This window comes from Ananas comosus, linkage group 4, assembly GCF_001540865.1.
Source record: "Ananas comosus cultivar F153 linkage group 4, ASM154086v1, whole genome shotgun sequence".
NCBI classification, from domain to species: Eukaryota; Viridiplantae; Streptophyta; class Magnoliopsida; order Poales; family Bromeliaceae; genus Ananas; species Ananas comosus.
The window spans coordinates 1,670,092-1,690,587 of record NC_033624.1 but is presented as its reverse complement, the minus strand read 5'-3'; the positions used below and the strand labels follow the sequence as shown (position 1 = coordinate 1,690,587).

The 20,496-nt window shown below is 38.0% G+C and overlaps 3 protein-coding genes and 1 non-coding gene across 5 annotated transcripts; 2 read left to right on the top strand and 2 right to left on the bottom strand.

Moving 5' to 3' along the window:
• TRNAN-GUU lies at positions 454–527 on the top strand. Its single transcript has one exon. It is a non-coding gene; the product is annotated as a tRNA-Asn (tRNA).
• On the bottom strand, positions 1,039–2,022 carry LOC109708710 (ethylene-responsive transcription factor ERF086-like). The gene has a single exon (XM_020230525.1). It carries the CDS (start codon positions 2,020–2,022, stop codon positions 1,039–1,041), a length of 984 nt encoding a protein of 327 aa, XP_020086114.1.
• LOC109709383 (zinc finger CCCH domain-containing protein 6-like) lies at positions 10,209–15,824 on the top strand. Of its 2 annotated transcripts, none has more exons than XM_020231593.1 (7): positions 10,209–10,497; positions 10,673–10,827; positions 11,074–11,139; positions 11,318–11,437; positions 11,553–11,843; positions 12,394–12,714; positions 15,061–15,824. In XM_020231593.1, exons 1-7 carry the CDS (start codon positions 10,434–10,436, stop codon positions 15,373–15,375), a joined length of 1,332 nt encoding a protein of 443 aa, XP_020087182.1. In that variant the 5' UTR covers positions 10,209–10,433; the 3' UTR covers positions 15,376–15,824. The 2 variants fall into 2 exon arrangements, with proteins under 2 accessions (XP_020087182.1, XP_020087181.1); XM_020231592.1 differs by having other exon boundaries at positions 11,318–11,458.
• LOC109708708 (F-box/kelch-repeat protein At1g57790-like) lies at positions 16,700–20,460 on the bottom strand. The gene is made up of 3 exons (XM_020230524.1): positions 20,413–20,460; positions 17,057–18,000; positions 16,700–16,773 (listed from the first exon to the last, which is right to left on the bottom strand). Exons 2-3 carry the CDS (start codon positions 17,988–17,990, stop codon positions 16,700–16,702), a joined length of 1,008 nt encoding a protein of 335 aa, XP_020086113.1. The 5' UTR covers positions 17,991–18,000; positions 20,413–20,460.

Genomic DNA, 20,496 nt, shown 5'->3' with positions numbered 1-20,496 from the left:
GACCTACTGTAAAGTGCCAATATCGGAATCACTTTTTACTTGAGATTATTTGATATATCTTGACTGATAGTGCAGGGTACACATTGAAATATCAGGGTAGTGCAGGGACTGTCCGAAGTTTTACCATTAGGTTTGTGAAATAAATTTCGATTTGAATGTACTGATTATTTTGGTCTTGTTCCGATGCATAAATATTTGTATATGTATCTTGTTCAGTATGTCACCATAATTTACTTGAAGAGTTTGCATATTTGGTAAATTTCTTGAAGATGATTTGATGACAAAGATTTTGGAGCTGCTCAAAATAACCCCTGCTCAAAGCGCTTGTACAGAAGCTCTGAAGCTCTACACGCAAGTCAACTTACGATAAATGGAGCATTCTCAGTGTAATATTTCAAGCTTAATGCACTGATTATTATTATTTATAAATAAAATTAGTTTATATATTAATGAGCTGGAGTAGCTCAGTTGGTTAGAGCGTGTGGCTGTTAACCACAAGGTCGAAGGTTCAAGCCCTTCCTCTAGCGTTAATTAATTTTTTTTATTAACTTTAATTATGTTCTATTAAGTTTGTTTAAATTTAAATTTTAAGTAACTTCAGTAAGATATGGTAGAAGATCAATTTAAGAGTCCTTTTATTACCTAGTGGCACTTAATTTATTTCCTAGTTCTTAATTTGAACAAAAAATAGCTTCTTAATTAAACTGTACAAATTGTTTAGTGTTTTTTTTTTTTTTTTTCCTTTGGCTAAATTACAAAATTTCCTCTTGCACTATAGCCCGTGTCTCATGATGCCACTTTGAACTAGAAGAGATGGTTAAGATACATAAAAGATTATTTCATTAAAGAAACCACTGCATTAACTCTAGATAATATATATATATTTTATATATATCATGAACTTGAACATAAAGGCCTTAATTTGTTAAGAACCATCTTGAGGAATATTAGAAAAAAAAAAAACAACTCTCCTCCTAGCTAGTCACCTTACACTGAATAAAGCCATGAAGCTCTCTCCATATGCCATTTAAATTAATCTCAGAAAAGAGAATAACCCAAGTCTACGAAATCGGTCGACGACGACGACGAAGAAGACGAAAACGACGAGGAGTATGTCTCCAAACCCTGAGGATATGATCCATAACTAGCATTACCCTGCATCAAGCAAGAGCCAGACTCATCCATACAAGCAGGTTCACTTGATGATGTATATGTAGGGAGCCCACATGCATTGTTATACTCCCACAAGGGCTTATGATCCACCCATGTAGGGAACTCCTCTGAGCTCATTGCACCCATTGCACCACAACTATGTGAGTCCAAAACTGACCCACTTGTTAGAGAATGGGGGATGCAACCAGTGGTATCTTTGCCTTGAGGATCGCGCGTCGACGAAGTGGGGATGAGGCAACTCTCAGGGATTATGCTGCTTAAGTACCCAGACTTGGTATCATCAGAGAAAAAGAAGTCACTTTCAACAGTGCCTTCATGGCCACTTTGATTGTGATGATGTTGATGATGTTGATGATGATGAGTACTACCTGGCATGTTGTGATTGGTTGGTTGCTGCATGGGGAGTGTGGTAGTAGGAGGAGGAGGAGTGGCCACTGTTAATGGTGGAGTGAACAAGGGTTGAGTAGTGTGGAAGGGAGTGTAGAGGGAAGTGGTTGTGGCAGTGTACATGAAGTTGGTTTTGGCTTGTGTTCCTTTCATGGAGAGAGCAGCTCTATCATAGGCCAAAGCAGCTTCATGGGCAGTGTCAAAGGTCCCAAGCCAATGCCTCTCTTTTGTTGTGGGGTCCCTTATCTCAGCTGCATATCTCCCCCATGGCCTCCTCCTCACTCCAAGGAACCTCCCTGGCTCTATGGGTTTCCTCCTCCCTGATCTCCTCTCATTTGAGTTTGAGGGGGAGGTTGGTGATGATGATTGTGGTGGTGGTGAGTAGTGACTTGCTGCTGGGTTGGTTTCATTTTGATTTGTAATTGTGGGGCTGTTGTTGTATCCTTGAGGGTTTTGTGACATTTTGGTGGGGAGAAGATCAGGAGAAGTAGAAAGGATATATATTAGAGAGAGTGTGTGAAAAGTTGTTTGTGTGGTGGAGTGAGGGGGAGAGAGGGCCATGAGGGGTATTTAAATGGGTGTTGTTTCATGTCCTGGGAGGGAAAAGGGACACTGTGTGGTACTGGTTCATTTTTTAGTTATAAATTCATATTTGAATTACTATATATGTTCTAGAAGTTAAATTGATAGTTCAAGGGAATATATCATCTTATTTAACCATAGAATTAATTAATTTGCATGTAGCCATGCATGCTGAGTTGCTTAAATTAATTATATTTCTAATTTGCACCATTTACAAACTAAGATTTTCTCCAGGTGATACTTTTAGGTGGAGCAGTTAATTAGGATGGTCTCAAAATTGCATGAAAACTTCATATGAATGGAGACACATTAATTCCTTCTATGGCATTTTCTTGTTATCTGTAGCTTCAATGGTCTCCACTCTTTGGCCCCCTTAATAAAATCCATCCTTTGTGTGTCTCCCCCTTCATGTGCATGAAACTAAATTTATTAGTGTATTTGTGCACCATAAGTTTTAAGCTAGTCCATATAATCAGGAATTATTTAAGAGACAATGATATCAAAGTGGATAAACAAGTGAACTATAGCTTTTGCAAGGGTAATAAGGAATTTTATGGGTCAAAAGGTGGTAGAAAGGGTCAACAATTTAATGCCTAAGCAAATAGCATCAACTACATATTTAAGTGGGTCTCATGTGAAGCTCATAATAAGAACAAGCTAAGTGGAAACATGGCATTTGTCATTGTATCCTTTATGTTCAACCTTTCTCAAAACTTGGGCTTTTAAGAAGTCCAAAAATTCAAACTTGATTAAGCTAATGACCCCACTCCAATTTTCTCCTCTCCTTTTCCTTTAGCAATTAATACATAAAAAAATATTAGTGCCCCCGCAAAGTCACTACAACTCTCTTAGCCCCACTATTGAAGGACAAAGTACCAATATGTTACGTTAACAAAAAATAAAGAAACACGACAACAAAAATGGTCTATAGCGACACTTTTAAATATAGGTACATATCAAAAAAGTGCTGCTAGCTAAAATTACCGACACTTTTAAAAAGTGTTGCTATATGTGGGGTCGCTAGGTATATAGTGACAGTTAAAGAGTGTCGCTATAACCTAAAAGAGTGCTGCTAATTTACCAATACTTATTTAAGCATTTAGCAACAACCGAAACCCTATCTCGTTGACTGCGGTGGCGGAGGAGGACGACAGAAAAGGCTATTCGTCTAGAATTTTAGTGGATTGAGTGAAGAGAGAAGAAAAGATGGTAATTGATTTTTCTTTCTTTTTTCTTTTCTGTTTGTAATCGGGTCAAATGGACTGGGTGTGGTGGGTTGAGTAGAGTAATCTTTTATTTTTGGTTGGATTGGACTTTATATTTAGGCATAAGTAGATGTTTTTTTAAGTTTTAGCATAAATGGGACACTTACTCAAAAGTGTCCCAAACATGTGTCCCTATAACCTAATTCTGTTGTAGTGAAAAGGAACACCAAGGCACTCACCTGAGGTTACATTACATATTTATAAGAAAAATGTTAAGATCTAGCTTAAAACATTTGCGCGGGTGATCATGGAAATCCACCACTTAGTTTCTACTATATATTTAAACTTTTGTGAAATACGGAGTTCACAATTTTTATTAGAAGTTTGAATCTGAGGCCTTTGCTTCTTCTGCGGTGTAAATTAAGTAGTACGTGGCTAACTCAATGTCAGAGCTGATAATACATTTTGAATATTTCTACTGGAATAATTTTTTTTAGAAGCTTCACCTGAGACGAACAAACTCTTGGTATATATGGGTTATTGTAGAATATGATAATCTCTACTTGCTTTAGGAACCTCACAGTTTGGGCAATGCTCACCTAATTAGTAATAGAACAAAAAGGAACCTTACTTTGCTCTTAGGCCCAAAAAATCCTTTAGAATCTGTAAGTAGTACAAATTTACTCTCCTTGAGTAGTATCATATATATATATATATATATATATATATATATATATATATAAATGATTGAAGATAATCTCTAGAGTTTACTGGTTCCATATTAGCGCCAGAAAAAAATAATGTTATGTCCAGTTTTGTTTACTTCAGAGTAAATAAGACGAATTTGTGAGATTAGTCACCCGTGAGGGATTAAAATCAAAATCTGCAAGTGAGCAAAAACATTTTCTTTTGGAGAAAAATAGAACTTTTTGTAGGAATTGTAGTGGTAAGGTGCTTGAGCTTGTTATTTTGTTTTGGAAGTGGAATATTAATGCACAGCTCCCAAAGCACATGCATGCCATTGTTGTTAACACAATAGGTCGCCCGGGATTTTGGGGATGTCTTTTTACTACTTTGACTTGAGAGAGAGAGAGAGAGAGAGAGAGAGAGAGAGAGAGAGAGAGAGTGAGTGATTGGCCCACTTGCATATATGCACTTCAACTAAAACATGATGAGATGGTAAGGAAAGCAAAAACATGCTAATATATAATTAGTTTGTCTAAAGAAGTGGGGGAGATTTTGCTCTTACAAACAAATTGGCTTGATTTCTTGGAGCGGAAATATCGACAAAATACTAGTTATTATTGATGGAGGATGCATTAAATCTGATCATTATTCACGAATACTAAATAAATTGTGTCTCGAACAAAAGCCAAAGAGAATAGATTGAATTATTTTTAGCTTATATAGCCTGGTCATGAATTCAAAAATCCACTTTGATTCAACTCGATCGTGTGATTTTTTCTTTTTGACATTGGAATGAATACTAATTCCCAAAGTTACTAATTAATCATGTTAAGGAAGACGAAGTTTGGCCTTGTAATTGTGTTTAAGTACGTACTTAGACTTGAAATTCAGCTTGAGTAGACAGAGAAGTAGTGGAAGTTAAGCCTAATTTAAAGTAGTAATTAGAGTTCCAAGAAGATAATTTGGACTAATCAAAAGTTAGTAGTATCACATTATTGTGTGAGATTAATGACAAGTCCTAATCTAATGATTACATTGGAGGACAATATCAACCTTAAGTTTTTTTTTTTTTTTTTGAGAGATAGGTAGCACGCTACCTCCTTCGTTTATTTCATTTAGAAATAAACTTAGCTTGAAATGTTAATCAACTAGGATTCGAACTTGGGTCTCGAGTACCAACCATCAAGCCCTTCGCTACTTTCTCTAGGAATAGTCGGTAACCTGAAGTTATTTTAAAATTACAATATGTGTGTCAAAGAGCAATGATAAGTAGCATTGTCCTAACTAATGCATTTGCATCCATAACAACAGCAGCAGCAGTGTTAACAACAACAGCAAGAAAAAAAAAAAAAAAAAAAAAAAAAAGGATTAATTGCACCATTTGTCCCCAATTTCCTTTTTTCCCCTTGCAATTAGACCACTAACCAGGTTCATTGCACCATTGGTATGTAATCTTTTCCCATCGTATCTCTAACCTCTTCTTCTATATAAGTGCTCATCATGTCAACCCCAGTTTCATCACCCTAATATTGTCCTTCACATCTACAACCATATAGAATTAGGCTGGAATACTATTAATAGCACCAAACTATTTGTGCTATTAGGTTTCGGCCTTTGGATGAAAAATATACAGTTAAGATGATGTGAGCCCCTTAGGGTTGTATTGGTTTAATAGTATAATCTAACCGATAAAAATAGTCAAAAAGTTAAATCTAACGGCGAAAAACTTGATAGCACCAAACGCTTGGTGCTATCGATAGTATCTCAGCCGGACTCCCATCTCGACATTACATTAATATCAGCGTCCTTTCGTAACATTCTATATGTTTTGTGGTCGAGTCAAACGTACATGTCATTCTTTTAAAAACCGCAAGAAATTAGACGGTTGAGATCAAACTGCAACAAAATATAAAGCTTAAGAAAAACGAAGAACTTGAATGATCAGAAAATGTATATAAAGCTTTAGAAAAGAGAAGAACTTGAATGATCAGAAAATGTATATAAAGCTTTAGAAAAGAGAAGAACTTGAATGATCAGAAAATGTTTGTTTTGATTGCCATTTCCCCAACGGGCTGACCCGCGCAATTAAGCTTTGTTTTCTTACTAGATTAATTTGACGGTTTTGGGCTAAAATAGGGCCAACATTTTCCTCATTTAACCCAACACATTCCGGTGGGTCCGCGATTGGAATGTACTAAAATGGATGCCCTAAGGGGTGTTAAATTTAAATTTAGTTGTACGTTTGAATTTGAATCGAATCAAAAATTAATTTTATATTTTGAATTGTCCACCCAATTTTAAATTTTGATTTTTTTTAAAAAAATTGCATTTAAAATCTCGAATTATCATTTCAATATTTTGATGTAAATCTTTAATATTTAATTTTCAGTTTGAATTTAAATTGTAAATTTAATTTTACGTTTTGCGGTGCAAACTAGAGTTTAAATTACTTCTATATATATTTTGTATTTTAATTTTTAATTTTTTTAATTGTTTTTTGGTAATCAAAATTTTTAAAATATTGAAAGCACGAATCAACCATACTTATAATTCCTGTTTAATTCCGATATTCATTCCGATTCTATTTTTTATTTTGAACCAAACACGCGCTAAATGTTCCCTCGATCTTATCGCGATGTACATTTATCAGCTCACCAACCTTAGACAGGTGACTGTGATGACACCACATCCGCCGCCTTTTTACCCGAGCTGTGTTGCAAGTGTGGCTGTAGAACGCAGCGGAAGTATTCGTTCGTACCTTTTTCGGAAGCGATTCGCGCAACAACGCGATGAACCCGGATCGTTTAGATTGATTCACGTGTCCTCGGATCGTCCTTGAATGTCTTCTCACGCTCCACGAACTCGCGGTGGATCGAACTACAAACGAGCGCGATCGCAAATCCACCGTGCAAGTCCCTCTAGAATAATAGATCAATGGAGGATGTGGTTTCTCTCTATTATTTTCTTATTCTCTATCTTTTTTGGCTTTTTTCCGTATATTACGTTACGTGGGATCGCCCGCATATTTATAAGGGATTCCAAAATCCTTATGGCATTAGAGATAAGGCCAAATCGGTTATTAATTGTTATCCTAATATGACTAGGATTTATCTCTAACCAACTTTCCAATTTGAAAGCGAGATTAATCCTAATCCAATTAGATAACATAATATCCGTCGGATCGAACCCGCTTATGGGCGTACCCGATTCGATTTAACCGAATGCCAACAGTGGCTGTATAATTAAACTGAACATTTGACCGCCAAGTTCTTAAACTAAACATTTGACTGCTAAGTCGGTAAATTGAGCAAATCAATTTTAAACTCTTTTTGACCGTCACATCGCTAAACTGAGTATTTTATTAATATACAGTGAAAGTATGCCCTTGCTTAAACTATATACTTGAAAATTATATTAATACAAATTCATCTTTATACTATGGTCTTTATCTATTATTGGCATTAAATTTCGTCTCTTAATCGAGAGTTGCTTATCACTGAAAGTGTGGAGTAATTAACAATAAATTTTTGAGTCTGCTGGAAGCCATGAATCTATAATTCTGATTTCAAAATAAAATTTAAATAGATTTAATCTTTAACATGAATCACTACTCGTCGGAAAAAAGCTTGCGGCGGGGTCGATTCATTCGTGGTGGCAGACATATCATACTGTCTTGATGGAATCAATAATCAAGATATATAAAGCCCTCATTCGGCCCCTCCCGTTTCGCTAGCAACAAAAACGTGCAGTATATTTTCTCTTTTTCGCCATACAATGTACCAAAATAAGAGATCTCTTATACCAAAATCTCTAATAAGTGCAAAAAAATTCAAGAAATTTCATAACTGAAAAATGTTGGAACGTGCCACAGGTTACTGGAGAACTCAATTTAAAATTGCTACAATTAGGGGGTTAAAATATAATCCAGATGCTACATATAATAATAGTTATGAAATCAGATCCTAATTTGATTAGGATTTGAATTAATAAACGGATTGGACTAAGATAAAGATAGATTTTCCATACCTACCTATGATTAGTTTTAGCTGAGGTTCTAGATCCGAATTAGCATACATAGGGGCATTGACGGGTCGGGTCGAGGTTGACCCGATAATATCTGGATGTAGGGACGGAGCCATAGTGAGGCTCACGGTGGCCATTGCCTCTCTCTTTTTTAAAAAATTATATAAAAGTTCTTTACAGTAAAATTTAAAATATTATAAATTTTAGCTTTAGAGGGGTCAAATTGATTTTTTTCAATAAAACTTGTGTCACAATCGTTTTCCGAACCCTTGCTCCTCAAACATATTGTCGTTACTGTCGCTAGTAATAGAAAGCCAGTGAATCTAATAAGCTTATTATGTAGAAAGGTTTTAATTAATAAAAAGTTTATATTATATATATTTCTGTAATTATTTATTTTGACTAGAAACTAAAAATTGAAACTTCCTAAACGGATCCGACCCATTTTGATTGAAGATTTTGCAGACCCTAAATTAACTAAGTCGGGTCAGAGGCAATCCAACGGGTCATCCTAAAACCGACGCGACCCGTTAATTCATCTAGTTTTATATATCCGGTCCCACCCAGAGTATCAATACCCCAATCAAACTCCAAATCGGGCCAGAAACGGTCAATTTGGTCCGTCAAATCCGACCCACTAAATCATGACTTATCAACTCGACCCAGACCCACGCATCTAACTATCATTACCTGGGACAGTTGATTAGTCAAAATTAAAACCGAGCCAAAATAAAATCCACCCGAATCTGCTTGACCCAATAAGATTGGGTCAACGCTACAAACCCCAAATTTTTCTTTTTCTTTTCCTTATTTTTATTTTTTTTTATTTATTTACCCAGCCCCGGTCCCAAATTAACTCACCTACCGCATCCTCCGACGACCACGTGGACGCGATCACGACCGTCCGTTAGCTTCCACCTCTCCGCCGGTGTTCCACCGTCGAAACCGCGGGGCTGGGCCCCACACCGGCGCACGCCACGCGTCGCCCTCCCATTGGCTTCCAGTGACGCATTCTGTGTCCGTCGATGAGCAGCAGTACCGGGCCCCACCGCTCGCCATCTCCCCCTCCGACATCCCGAATGACGAAAATGCCCCCGCCTTTGCCGGGAAACCACGAGCCCGCCATTTCCCTCGCGCGCGATCGGACGGCCGAAAATAATTAACTCCGAGACCTTACAACCTTTTATTAAAGTCTCTCTCCGTATCCATAACTATCCCTAAAGGCGCTCCTTAATTAAAATAAAATAAAATAAAATATTTAGTAGGTAAAATATTTTATTTTACTAAATTATAAATAGTAAAATTATTTATTATTACCTTTCAATTATGCAATCGCCATCAAATAATTTATATTAATTTTTAAACATGGTTTTATAAATTATATTTTACTTTAAAAATATTTAATTTCGAAGCGGTGGTGTACGACATGTACTTGTACAGCGGGTCCACGTAAATAACTTTTCCTCAACGAGTCGTAGGACTACCGACAACTTTTCCAAGGCCGAGAAAGCCCACCGGATCGGAGTCCAACCCCACCACCCGATATAAATACCCGCTCCGACAACGCCCCACGTCGCGCCACGTGGCGCAGCGCCCTCCCCCGCGCTCTAAATTACACGCAAGCGGGTGGATCGTCCAATCAGATTAAAAGATCCGACCGCGAGAGGGCATTTTCGTAATTTCATCCAATTCGACCTACTGATTGTTTATCGGTTTAATGCGAGGGGTAGGGGGGTGGGAATTAGAATTACCGTTCGAGTGGGGGTGTATTTAATGCTGTGGAATAAATTCACAGAGCCCCCCTGACTATATCCTATTTCTAAATCCCCGCATTAACTTTTGATTTTTTTTTATTTGCTCGTATTTGCTTAATTTTATTTATGAAATTAAATAAACTTCGACAGCTTAAATTGAACACTTTATTGAAATTATTAGGACTTATCCAAAATTGTAATTTTATTAAGTTAAATAAAGGTTTAATATTATAACTAAGTTGCAGGGCGTCGTTTCAGACATAGGTTTAATTGAGGGGGGTCGCCGTAAAACTTTTCTTCTTCTCTTTTGTTGGCGGGTATTAAACCGTGTGACGAAAAAGAGGCGAACAAAAGATCAACGAGGAGAGAGAAAGAGGGTAGAGAGAGAGAGAGAGAGAGAGAGAGAGAGAGAAGAGGAGAAGCGAGCAGCTTAGAGAGAGAGAGAGGAGTGGGAAAAAAAAAAGGGGAGAAAAAAAGGGGAAAATTTGGGGAAAAGAACCGAATCGATCGGTTTCGGTGCGCAAAATCGGTCCCCATTTCCCCGTTTCTGCGCGATCGAGAGGTCTCCGGGAAGTTCCGGATCCTTCCAGAAGGAAACCCTGCTCGATTCCCGAGGAAGGAGATGTACGGACGCAGCAAAGTCCCCGAGGAGGGTAGCGGACGCGATCCGGATACGGGGATCGAAGGTACTCAGCTTCTTTGTTTCAATTATGCCTACCCTTTGGGGGGGGGGGGGGGGGGTTTGGAGTAGGGATTTGCTTTTTGTGGGGGTGGGGAATGGGGTTAGGTTTGGGTGTTTTGGGAATGGTTAGTGGTAGTTACTGGCGAATTCACTGTGTTTTTGGGTTTTTGATGTGGTAGAATCAATGTGGAGGTTGGGGTTGGGCGGCGGCGGCGGCGAATTCCAGCTTCCCGAGAGACCCGGCGCGCCGGATTGCGCCTTCTATATCCGCACGGGGACGTGCGGCTACGGAGAGAGGTGCCGCTACAATCACCCCCGCAATCGCGGTGGACCGGTGAGAGCTCGCATAATTCAGTTCTACTTTAACTATACTTGGGAAATTATTTGCACCACTTGTCCAGTACAGTAGAAATAATGCGCGTCGTTTAATTGCTCCCGTATTGGATTCAGTAGTTGGCTTTGATTAGCTGTGCTGATTTGGCGAAGAAAGTTTCCGTCTTTAGCAATTGCAGTTAGAAAGATGAGAACTTGATGCTTTATAGATCATTGTGTTAATTATCTTTCTCATTTCGTGTTTTAGTTAGTCGGAGCTGGAAGAACTGCAGCAATGGAGTATCCGGAGAGATCCGGGCAACCTGTATGTGAGGTACTAGGTTTTTATGGGTTTCATTTGGAGCGGCTTAAGTAGAGGTTTATTTTGTGAAAGTAAAAAAAAAAAGAAAAACAAAAGTTTCAGTTGAGTCTTAATACTGATAAAGCTTGTAGTGGGATAATTTCTTGCTGTTCTGTTTCTCTTAAACTGCAGCAATGTTCATAATTTTCAGTATTATATGAAGACCGGAACTTGCAAATATGGTTCAACATGCAAATATGATCACCCAAGACAAGCAGCTGGATTGGCGCAGCCGGTTATGTTAAATTATTATGGATACCCGTTGCGCCCGGTTGGAAATACTCTTCTTAATGTATTCTGTTTTTTTTTTTTCCCTTTTTTTTTCTTTGTCACAATGTTTTGTTATGCCAGTGTGCTGATCATTTCGGCGGTTCTACAAAATGTAGGGTGAGAAGGAGTGCTCCTACTATATGAAGACCGGCCAATGCAAGTTTGGTTCGACTTGTAAATTTGATCACCCGCAACCTGGTGCCCCCTCGGTGCCATCGCCTGCACCAGCATTTTATTCGACGGTGCAGCCTTCTTCGGTTCCTTCAACTCATCAATACCCAACATTGGCAAGTTGGCAAGTCGGCAGGCCTCCGATGGTACCCGCTGGATCATACATGTCAGGCTCTTATGGTCCTATGCTGGTCTCCCCTGGAGTTGTACCAATGCAAGCCTGGAGCCCCTATCCGGTCTGTAAAAACATATGGTTGAGTTTTCCTGATTTAGTGGAAGAAGTTTCTAATAGGAACGCTAATTATATGCAGATCTTCGACTGTCCAGATAATTTCAAGTGTTTTCTGAGTTTATATTTTCACATTATTCCCTCATAAGTGAAGGTTTTATTTCATAAAAGTCCATGTTGGTTATATTTCGGAGGAATCTAAGGATCTTCTATTAATAGTTTTAACTTTTGTCCTTTGCTACTATTAGTAACTTTGTATGTATATAAAGCTTAGCAGGTAGCATGCGCGTAGCATGTCATGCTACCTGAGGGGTAAAAATGTAATATTGCAATGTGCATATGATTGCTAAAACTACTAAAAACAAAAAAGACAAAATTTAGAAGTGCTAATGAAATATTCTTAAGTTCCACTTAGAGGACTTTCGTCGAAGTAGAATTTGAAAGCTAGGGGGTGTGTATGAAAAGTCAGAAAGTTAAGAACTTTAAAATTGCTAGAAGAGTTAAGGACTTGCATATAGATGCTGCTTTCCGATAACTTGCTTTTTCTTGTAAAGCAGGCACCTATAAATCCAGTGGTGACTCCTGGTGGACAGCAAGTGGTTCAAGCAGGACCAGGGTATAACTTATCACATCAAGTTTCTTCGCCTATGCCGGCTTATGCCAGTTCCTATGCGCCTGAGGCTTCCTCTTCTGGACCTTCAAGTAGTTACCGAAGAGAACAGATTTTCCCAGAGCGGCCCGGCCAGCCCGAGTGCCAGTATTACATGAGGACAGGAGATTGTAAATATGGAGCTACATGTAAATACCATCATCCTGCAGGAAGGAATGTACACAGAAATAATATCTCGCTTAGCCCACTCGGTCTTCCTCTTCGTCCGGTATGCATCTCTCCAAGTTGCTATTCTGTTGCGATATAGAAAAGGCTTTTCTTTTTTTTTTTTGCATATATGCCCCTGCAAATGTGTTAAATTGCAATTATGGTCCTATAAAGTTGGTATTTGCATGTTTCCCTCTGAAGAGTTTGCTTATTTGCACTCGTGCTAGTCCGGGGATATTTGTGCAGAAATAGTTTTTGCTTATATACACCTGGCATGGGCATAATACAACAAATACAGATTATGGGGGGCACCGCATGTGCCAGCTTTGCAATGGCAATTGCTCAATGTTGCATAGTTTCAGTGGTATATATAGAAAAGGAGCTGATTCCTGTGATCACTATTTTCATCCTAAAAATGGATTATGGCAGATTTCATTATTGAAAATTGATACTTACCGACAATAATTTCCACGTAGAATCTTGTGAAAGAAAATGTTCTAGAGGCCTTGTGTTTATGGCATTTGATGGTTGAGGCACCTATTGTAACCTTATTAGTTACTGCTGAAAGAAACGTATTATGTACCTTTTGTTGACTAATTGTTTGTTTTTGACTTGAGCAAACAACAACATCTTTGATTAGATAGTGATTGTTCCTTCACTAATCTATCTTAACAGCATTCTAGGTCTCCAAAGTATAGCAAAGAAATTTGTATAATGCCTATATGTTGAGGACCGGACAGTAGAGCTAAGAGAAGAGAACTGAAGACTCAACAATATAGCTTCTATCATGTGTAATAATTTCAATTTTGTATAATAAAACCTAGCCCAAAATAAAGTTGTCTTTTTGCAGGGGGTCTCGTGTATGAGCTTGCTAAATTTTCCAAATTTCAAGTTGACAAACCTGATCAAATCAGATTTTATAAGAAAGTAAAGTGTAGAAAATGTTCTGTCATTAGAACTTCTAAAATTGTTGCATCGCTGTTCTAATTTTTTTCCCCCATAAGTTCTGTTTCTCTGTTTTCTTGTTTTCTTTTCCTGAACTTCATATATGATCTGGTACTTTCTGAAGTTTGTACCGTGAGAAAGAAGTGGCTTTCCCCTTACGTGAATTGGCTGGTCAGTCCTATTGTAACCTATCACATGGAATCTATTTAGTCTGCTTTGTCCATCCAATGCTTGAGTACCATCAGTGTTCACATCAACTTTGCACAGTACCTTAATGACATTGTGATCTGATGTACTTTGTAATCGTACTCAAGGAATCCATCATGATAAAGACCTTCAGATCAATTAGTTTTCGTATCTAGAATGCTATAACACTAAAACTTTGGTCTGTGGTTGCAAACTCTGGACATACTGATGGGATGATTATCTTTATCGAAAAGCTTCTTTGCTACCTCATTTTATAAGTTAATATAGTTGGTTTGAACGCTTTTATAGTTACGTTTGTTTGTGCTTATTGGGTTCTACTTTTTATTGTTTCGGCAATAAAAAGTTAAGGAATTCAAATTGAGTAAATAACACACTACTGACTTAAATCAATTAGTCTAAAGATCGAGTGAAATTCGAACCCAAACTGATTGTAGATGCATCCTGAAATTCTTGCCACTACTGGTCCTCTTTCCTTGCTGGATCTCAAATTCCAGTACGAAAAGATACATTGCTGTCTCCTGCTTATTCAGTAATATTTTTCTTACTTTTCCTTCGAATGCTTAGTACTTTTTTGACCAACTGTTTAATTCTTCATTGTTCAGAGCTCTGAATGCCACGCAGGTCATGAATACAAGTGATAATAGTTTATAATTTTGAAGAAATTTTGTATGGAAACTTGGGAAGTGCCAATTGATGTGACCCAATTTTAGTGTGATTTTTTTCTTTTTTGTTTTTCGACTGAGGAGTTAGATCGTTAAGTTTGGACTAGGAAAGTCAAATTGAGATCTAATGAATCTAAATTAGTTTTGAGCCAGCTTGACATTTGGGTTATTTTCCAGCTTTAAAGGAATTTAGATGAATTTCTTTCGTATTATTGTGGTAACTCGTTGAATCCTAAATTGAAACGCATTACAAACTATGTAGAATGTGGGAGACTACTTGAGCAGCTGAACTCTTAACTACTAACATTGTGCCAAATCTCTATCATTGTTATATTGCATTAGATGTTTGTCATGTTCTGCAACAACTTTAATGAGATCGCTATAGGACGGTGATAATTGCCAAAACGAATCATGGCCTACTAGAAAAACATATAAAACATTCTAAGACACCTTGATCAGTATGTTTTTTATTGCTTCCACGGTGGTAGTCACTGTTTGTGCATGTACATATTTATGCATGTAAGTAGTTGTTAGTATCATCTGAATCAGCTTGGGTGTTGCTTTACAAGAACTTTTACCTCGTTTGTTCCTAGGGTGCTCAGCTTTGCACATACTACGCGCAGCACGGGTTCTGCAAGTTTGGGCCGACATGCAAGTACGATCATCCTATTGGTTCTGCAAGTTATCACCCTTCGGCGTCTTCACTCTCCGACATGCCAGTTGCTCCCTATCCAATCGGATACTCCATTCCCACTTTGGCTTCATCTTCTTCGTCCTCGGATCTACGGCCTGAATTCTTCACCACCGTGACGGCATCTTCGCTAAATCCATCCGAATCCGTCGGCTCAGTCTTCCCGAAGGGTGGCGGCAGTACGGGCCACGGCGGGCATGTCTCTAGCTCGAGCTGAGGAAATTCGAGAGGAATCATATCCCAATTCTAATTCGGGATAGTCATTCCCCACCACAATATTCATTGTTGATTCTTCCAAGATTCGGTCACTGATCCTTGTTTATCACCCCTCTTCAGAATGAATACTCATGTTTATAGAATATTTATCACTGCAACTTGTTCTCACTCGAATAAAGCTGTAGCCAACAGTAAAAAGAAAAGGCATAGCAAAATACTCTGCTATTCCCCCCTCCTTTTATCTTAATAATTTTTTGTTCGGTGAATCGAAGGCGAGTTCAAATTGCTCACCCTTTTGTATTCATATCTAGATCTTGTATGGGGTTGGAAATAGAAAAAAAAAAAAAAGAAAAAAAAGAAAAGAAGCATCATGTGTTGAAAAGGCGAGTTCTTCTTGGAGGAGCAGGTATCTAATTCAACCCTTCTAAGCGAAAAAAAAAAAAAAAAAAATCAAATCGGCCAAATCCTTTAATTGTTGGATGTTGCCTCTCCACAAGCTTTAATTGTTATGCACCTGCTTTTTCATGCATATAAAGCAATTCATTAATAAGAACATGTACTGTATCAGGTATATGAATCCAATGTTGTACTGTTATATTCGGAATGTTTAATTGAATCACTCGTCTGAAAAGTCCTATTCGTTCCTTCGTGCCTTTGTGTTAAGAGGCTCATGTGCATATGTAAAGAACTATATAAACCTGTTGAAATGTCACATGGGTGCATGGGTGTAACCTTATGATTTCATTATATTCGTCTAATGTAATATTAATCTTATCACCTAGTATTATTATGTAGTTTCATGATTATAATAATAGATAATAGATTACTTTTATAATAATATTGTTTTAACAATTAAAAAAAAAGCACCTACCATCCCTAGAGCAAGTGACAAAAGGTTTGGTGGTTGGTACCTGAAGTCCCGAGTTCGAATTCTAGTTGATTCACATTTACAGCTAAATTTATTGCTAAATATTTAGAAATAGCGGAGTAGTGGGTTTTGGAGTGTTGGAGTGAAACTCACTTTCACTTGTGCATGGCGACAATCAGATAAATAAAATATATATTCGGATCACAAAATAAGTAAATAATAAATGATTGATTTCTACTGTTTATTGAAACATTCAAATTTTTATCAAGCGATCGATATTATTTTTTTATATTTAATGATGCTTAAAAGTATCTTAATTTAATCTATCGTCATAGTTGAAAGCGTTGGTTAAAGCGCCGTCAGTTTTGATGCAATTCAATTTACCCCCATCAAAATCTGCAACAAACCTCAGAGAGCAAACATGTACACAATTTTAGCTTAGCTAGACATCATCCCATTAAAAGAGCAGCAACTTCAACTTCAACTTCTCTTGCCAGGTCTTATCCATTTGCTTCTGGGGCCCCTGATCTCCTTATTCCAGATGAATGTTATTACAAGTTTCCAAGTAAAATGCTAATGAATCCTTGAGTGTAACAAAGCCCAGTTTCTTCACAACTATTTTGTACAAACCTATGCTTCTAATGCTACTGCATGTGTGTATCTATTTTTTGGATCAAAAGAAAGAGACATCATTTGTTCCGCCAATGATCGCCGAGACATGGTTCTAGCCATGCGGCCTTCAATACCTGCTGCTGCTGCTTCTTGTTCTTCTTCTTCTGCTCCTCCTCCTCCTCCTCCTCCTCCTCCTTGCGACGGGTAACGACAGCAACTTCCTCGTCGATCAATTCCCCCTTCACTCGCACGAATGGGCAGATCAACAATTCGAACACCATCACCGTGCCGCTCGGTAACAATGAGCTCTCCGTGCGCACTTCAAACTTCGACCGACCAGAGTTCGAGCGCATGTCACTCGACCCCCCGCTCCATGAGAAGACTCTGCCTGTCGCTAGATCGTAGGCCACCGAGACGTGTGCGTCGGCGATGAAGACCGCCTTCCGCCAGACGCAGTTGCCTGGATCGTGGTCGCTGCAGTTGCAGATGCGGGCCAATTTCTTCTCATTGCTCCAGACGCAGTTCGTCTCTACGAGCCTCGTCGTCCATGACGGTTCACCGACGCAGCACGAATCAACCTCTAACTTTGACGAATCGACGCATCGGAGAACGGCTACAATACAATCGGGGGCGGTCGGAGATGATAGGAAGATGCACATTCGCTCGTTCACCTCCGTTTTCGGGTAACCAGGGATATCAATTCTCTCGAAGGTCAGAGGGTTGCAGAAGAAGAGACTGCGATCGCGGTGCGCAAGCAACCACCCTCCCTTCGACACGAGGCAGGTGGCTCCGCGGAGATCGGGCAAGACGACGGTGCACCAGTGATCCGGATAGCAGGGGTCTTTAAAGTAGCAGGCATGGTTGCTGCTTTCCGCGCGGCCGTCGCGCCCGTAGACGAGGAACCAGCGATGGTTCTTGGAGAATTTGGTGATGAGAGCACGACCGGAGGGGGCTGCACGCCAGCTCCGACAGACCTGACGGAAGACGATGAGGTCGCGGACCGGCAGGTGATCGGAGACCTTCTCCAGTAGCTCCGGAAGGAACCTCGACCACAGCGATTCCCTGCGTGACGTGAGGCGACCGCTCTCCGTTCGGTACCAGCGACACGGGGCCGAGCACCTTCGCCTCGTCGCCATGACTACTACACTATATTCAAGAACCTTGCGATAAGCAGAAAACAAAAAGTACGACCGCATATAAGATAAATCACCTTACAGGTAGAATGTGTTGCTCTTATTATACTAAAAACTAAATTCTACGTTGCAATCACAATAAGAAAAATTATCGTAATTTTGTGCTGTACTATATTCAAGAACCTTGCGATAAGCGGAAAATGAGAAGTACGACCCGATATAAGATAAATCACATCGTAGGCAGAACGTGCCGTTCTTATTATACTAAAACAAGATAGATTCATGCAAGGAACTAAAAACTAAATTCTCGTAATGCAAAAGTTATCCATCGATTAACTTAATCTAACATCTGAATGCGTCCGTAAATTGTCGGATCAATAGAGACAAAAATTAAACAACGCAATTATAAAATCTTATATTCAAAACATGCGCCAATCAATGCAATATAATTAACGCGTGACAAATCCATCTTCTCTGTCAAAATACGAGCAACAATATTAAAATTCCATCTTTAATTCTTTGAATAACCTACTTAATTTCAGAAAAAAATTACGAACTCATTTGTTAATTAATTACCTAATTAAGTTGTTAAAAAATTTATCAACAAAAAATTTCAAGAACTATGATCATGGATTTTCCAAGTGTCGAATTATATCGCTCTGCTATTACCTTTCTTTCTTTTTTTTTTTTTTGAATTAACATGAAGGAGAAAGAACAGAAACCAACAAGCTTAATTTGTAAATTAAATTTTAATCATGGCTAAAAGAGGGGGGGAAAAAAAAGTACCTCTATGCATGAATTGGAGACGAAACCATAGGAGGGAATGAACAATTACTTGATTTTGTAGAAAATTATACATATATATATTTTTTGTGAGAAAAAAAAGGGTAGTTTTGATTAAAGGGTCAAATTGAAGTTTATCCAAATAAAAATAATAATAATAATAATAATAATAATAATAATGCAACATCCGTATCCAACATCCATAAGTAATAATATTTTGTAAGCAATGATACGCTCTCGAAATCTGTTACTTATAACGGATGATGATTTGGAATCGCAATTTCAAGTTAACATAGGAATAGAATGGAGAAATACATAATCCAAGATAAATTTGATTCAATGCAATTTATTAGCTCAAATTGTTCGAATGTTCGGCTTCTAAAAAAGAGTTAAAATACCAACATAAAACTAACCCCAAATTCACAATTCTAGCTTAATGTTTGAGGCAATTTAGCCCTTCAAAAACTATCACATAGCTCATAAGAGCAACATGTCCACACTTCTAGCTTAGATATCACCCCAATTCCATTTCTCGGGGGAAATAACTCCCTAACTCTGTCCTTATTCTAGTGGAATGTTATTATGAGCTTCCAAGTAGTAGATCGTTAGCGCTGACCATTAATCACAAAACTCTAACAATTAGAAATATAAAACTAATTTACTTAAAATATACAGATACAATGCTTACGGATCTTATTGTGACTAGGCCTAACCAGTCTTACGTCACTTCCAACATGAATAGATTCAATTCAATCACGTGCCATTTCGAACGTGACTCGGATAATCTGAAATTCCACCGCAGGGCAGGATGTTGCCCATTTAAGCCAACAATTGTAAACCTATGCTTCTAATGTTATATTTTCATCGATATAAAAAAAAAATAAAAAAAGAATTCTTCCATATGTTATCCATATTCGAGAAGTTGGTGATGAGAGCGCAGTCGGAGGGGTGACCCGCCGCTCCGGGAAAAGCCTCGGCCACCGCAATTTATTATTGCTAGCAGATCGAATCGTTGCAATTGATATCAGAACTATTTTTTTATTCGATGTGAGATTATTGGGGTCTAGCAGGTTGGATCGTTGCAATTGATATCAGAACCAGTGAGGCGAGGCCGAGCACTTTTGCCTCGTGGCCATGAATACAATACTGTATCTTTTTTTATTTACTCAAGAGCCTTGCAATAATAATTGATAAATAAATGAGAAATATGATCAGACAAAATAATTTCTACGGCGGAACATAAATATTAATTTATTTAGAACAGACTAAGAATTAATTTCTACGTTGCAATCATTAATTTAATGTAACATCTAAATAGATCCATAAAGTTATTGAATTAACTAAATATAAAACAAAATATATGAATTGTATATATAAAATATGCAATAGGACATGATGAATCCCTCTTCTCCTCCAACATATTTTCATCCAACTACAGCAATGCATGTATAACCTAATTTAGCTACGAATAGTTCTTCAAAAACTTTCTTGAATAATTCGGAAAGAACAATTCTTTTTTTTTTCTTTTTAACTTTTCGCGAGTTAATATCAAGGAGAAAGAAGAGTTCATGGCAAGGGTTAATTTAATACGTGATTACTAAGAGAAAAGGGAAAAAAAGAAAAAGAAAAAGAAAAATCGGACCTTTTCTACGGATGAGTTGGAGCTGGAACCCTAGAAGGGAGAGAGGGATACGACTACTTAGTGTTGTAGAATATTAAATTTAAA

Excerpts from the sequence above, each read along its gene's own strand:
- LOC109708708 (XM_020230524.1), bottom strand. The coding sequence starts at position 17,990 with ATGGCGACGAGGCGAAGGTGCTCGGCCCCGTGTCGCTGGTACCGAACG. Across the intron at positions 16,774-17,056 it reads GGAAGTTGCTGTCGTTACCC|GAGATCAGGGGCCCCAGAAG; the intron begins GTCGCAAGGAGG and ends ATCTGGAATAAG.
- LOC109708710 (XM_020230525.1), bottom strand. The coding sequence starts at position 2,022 with ATGTCACAAAACCCTCAAGGATACAACAACAGCCCCACAATTACAAAT.
- LOC109709383 (XM_020231592.1), top strand. The coding sequence starts at position 10,434 with ATGTACGGACGCAGCAAAGTCCCCGAGGAGGGTAGCGGACGCGATCCG. Across the intron at positions 11,140-11,317 it reads CCGGGCAACCTGTATGTGAG|TATTATATGAAGACCGGAAC; the intron begins GTACTAGGTTTT and ends CATAATTTTCAG. Across the intron at positions 12,715-15,060 it reads TCGGTCTTCCTCTTCGTCCG|GGTGCTCAGCTTTGCACATA; the intron begins GTATGCATCTCT and ends GTTTGTTCCTAG.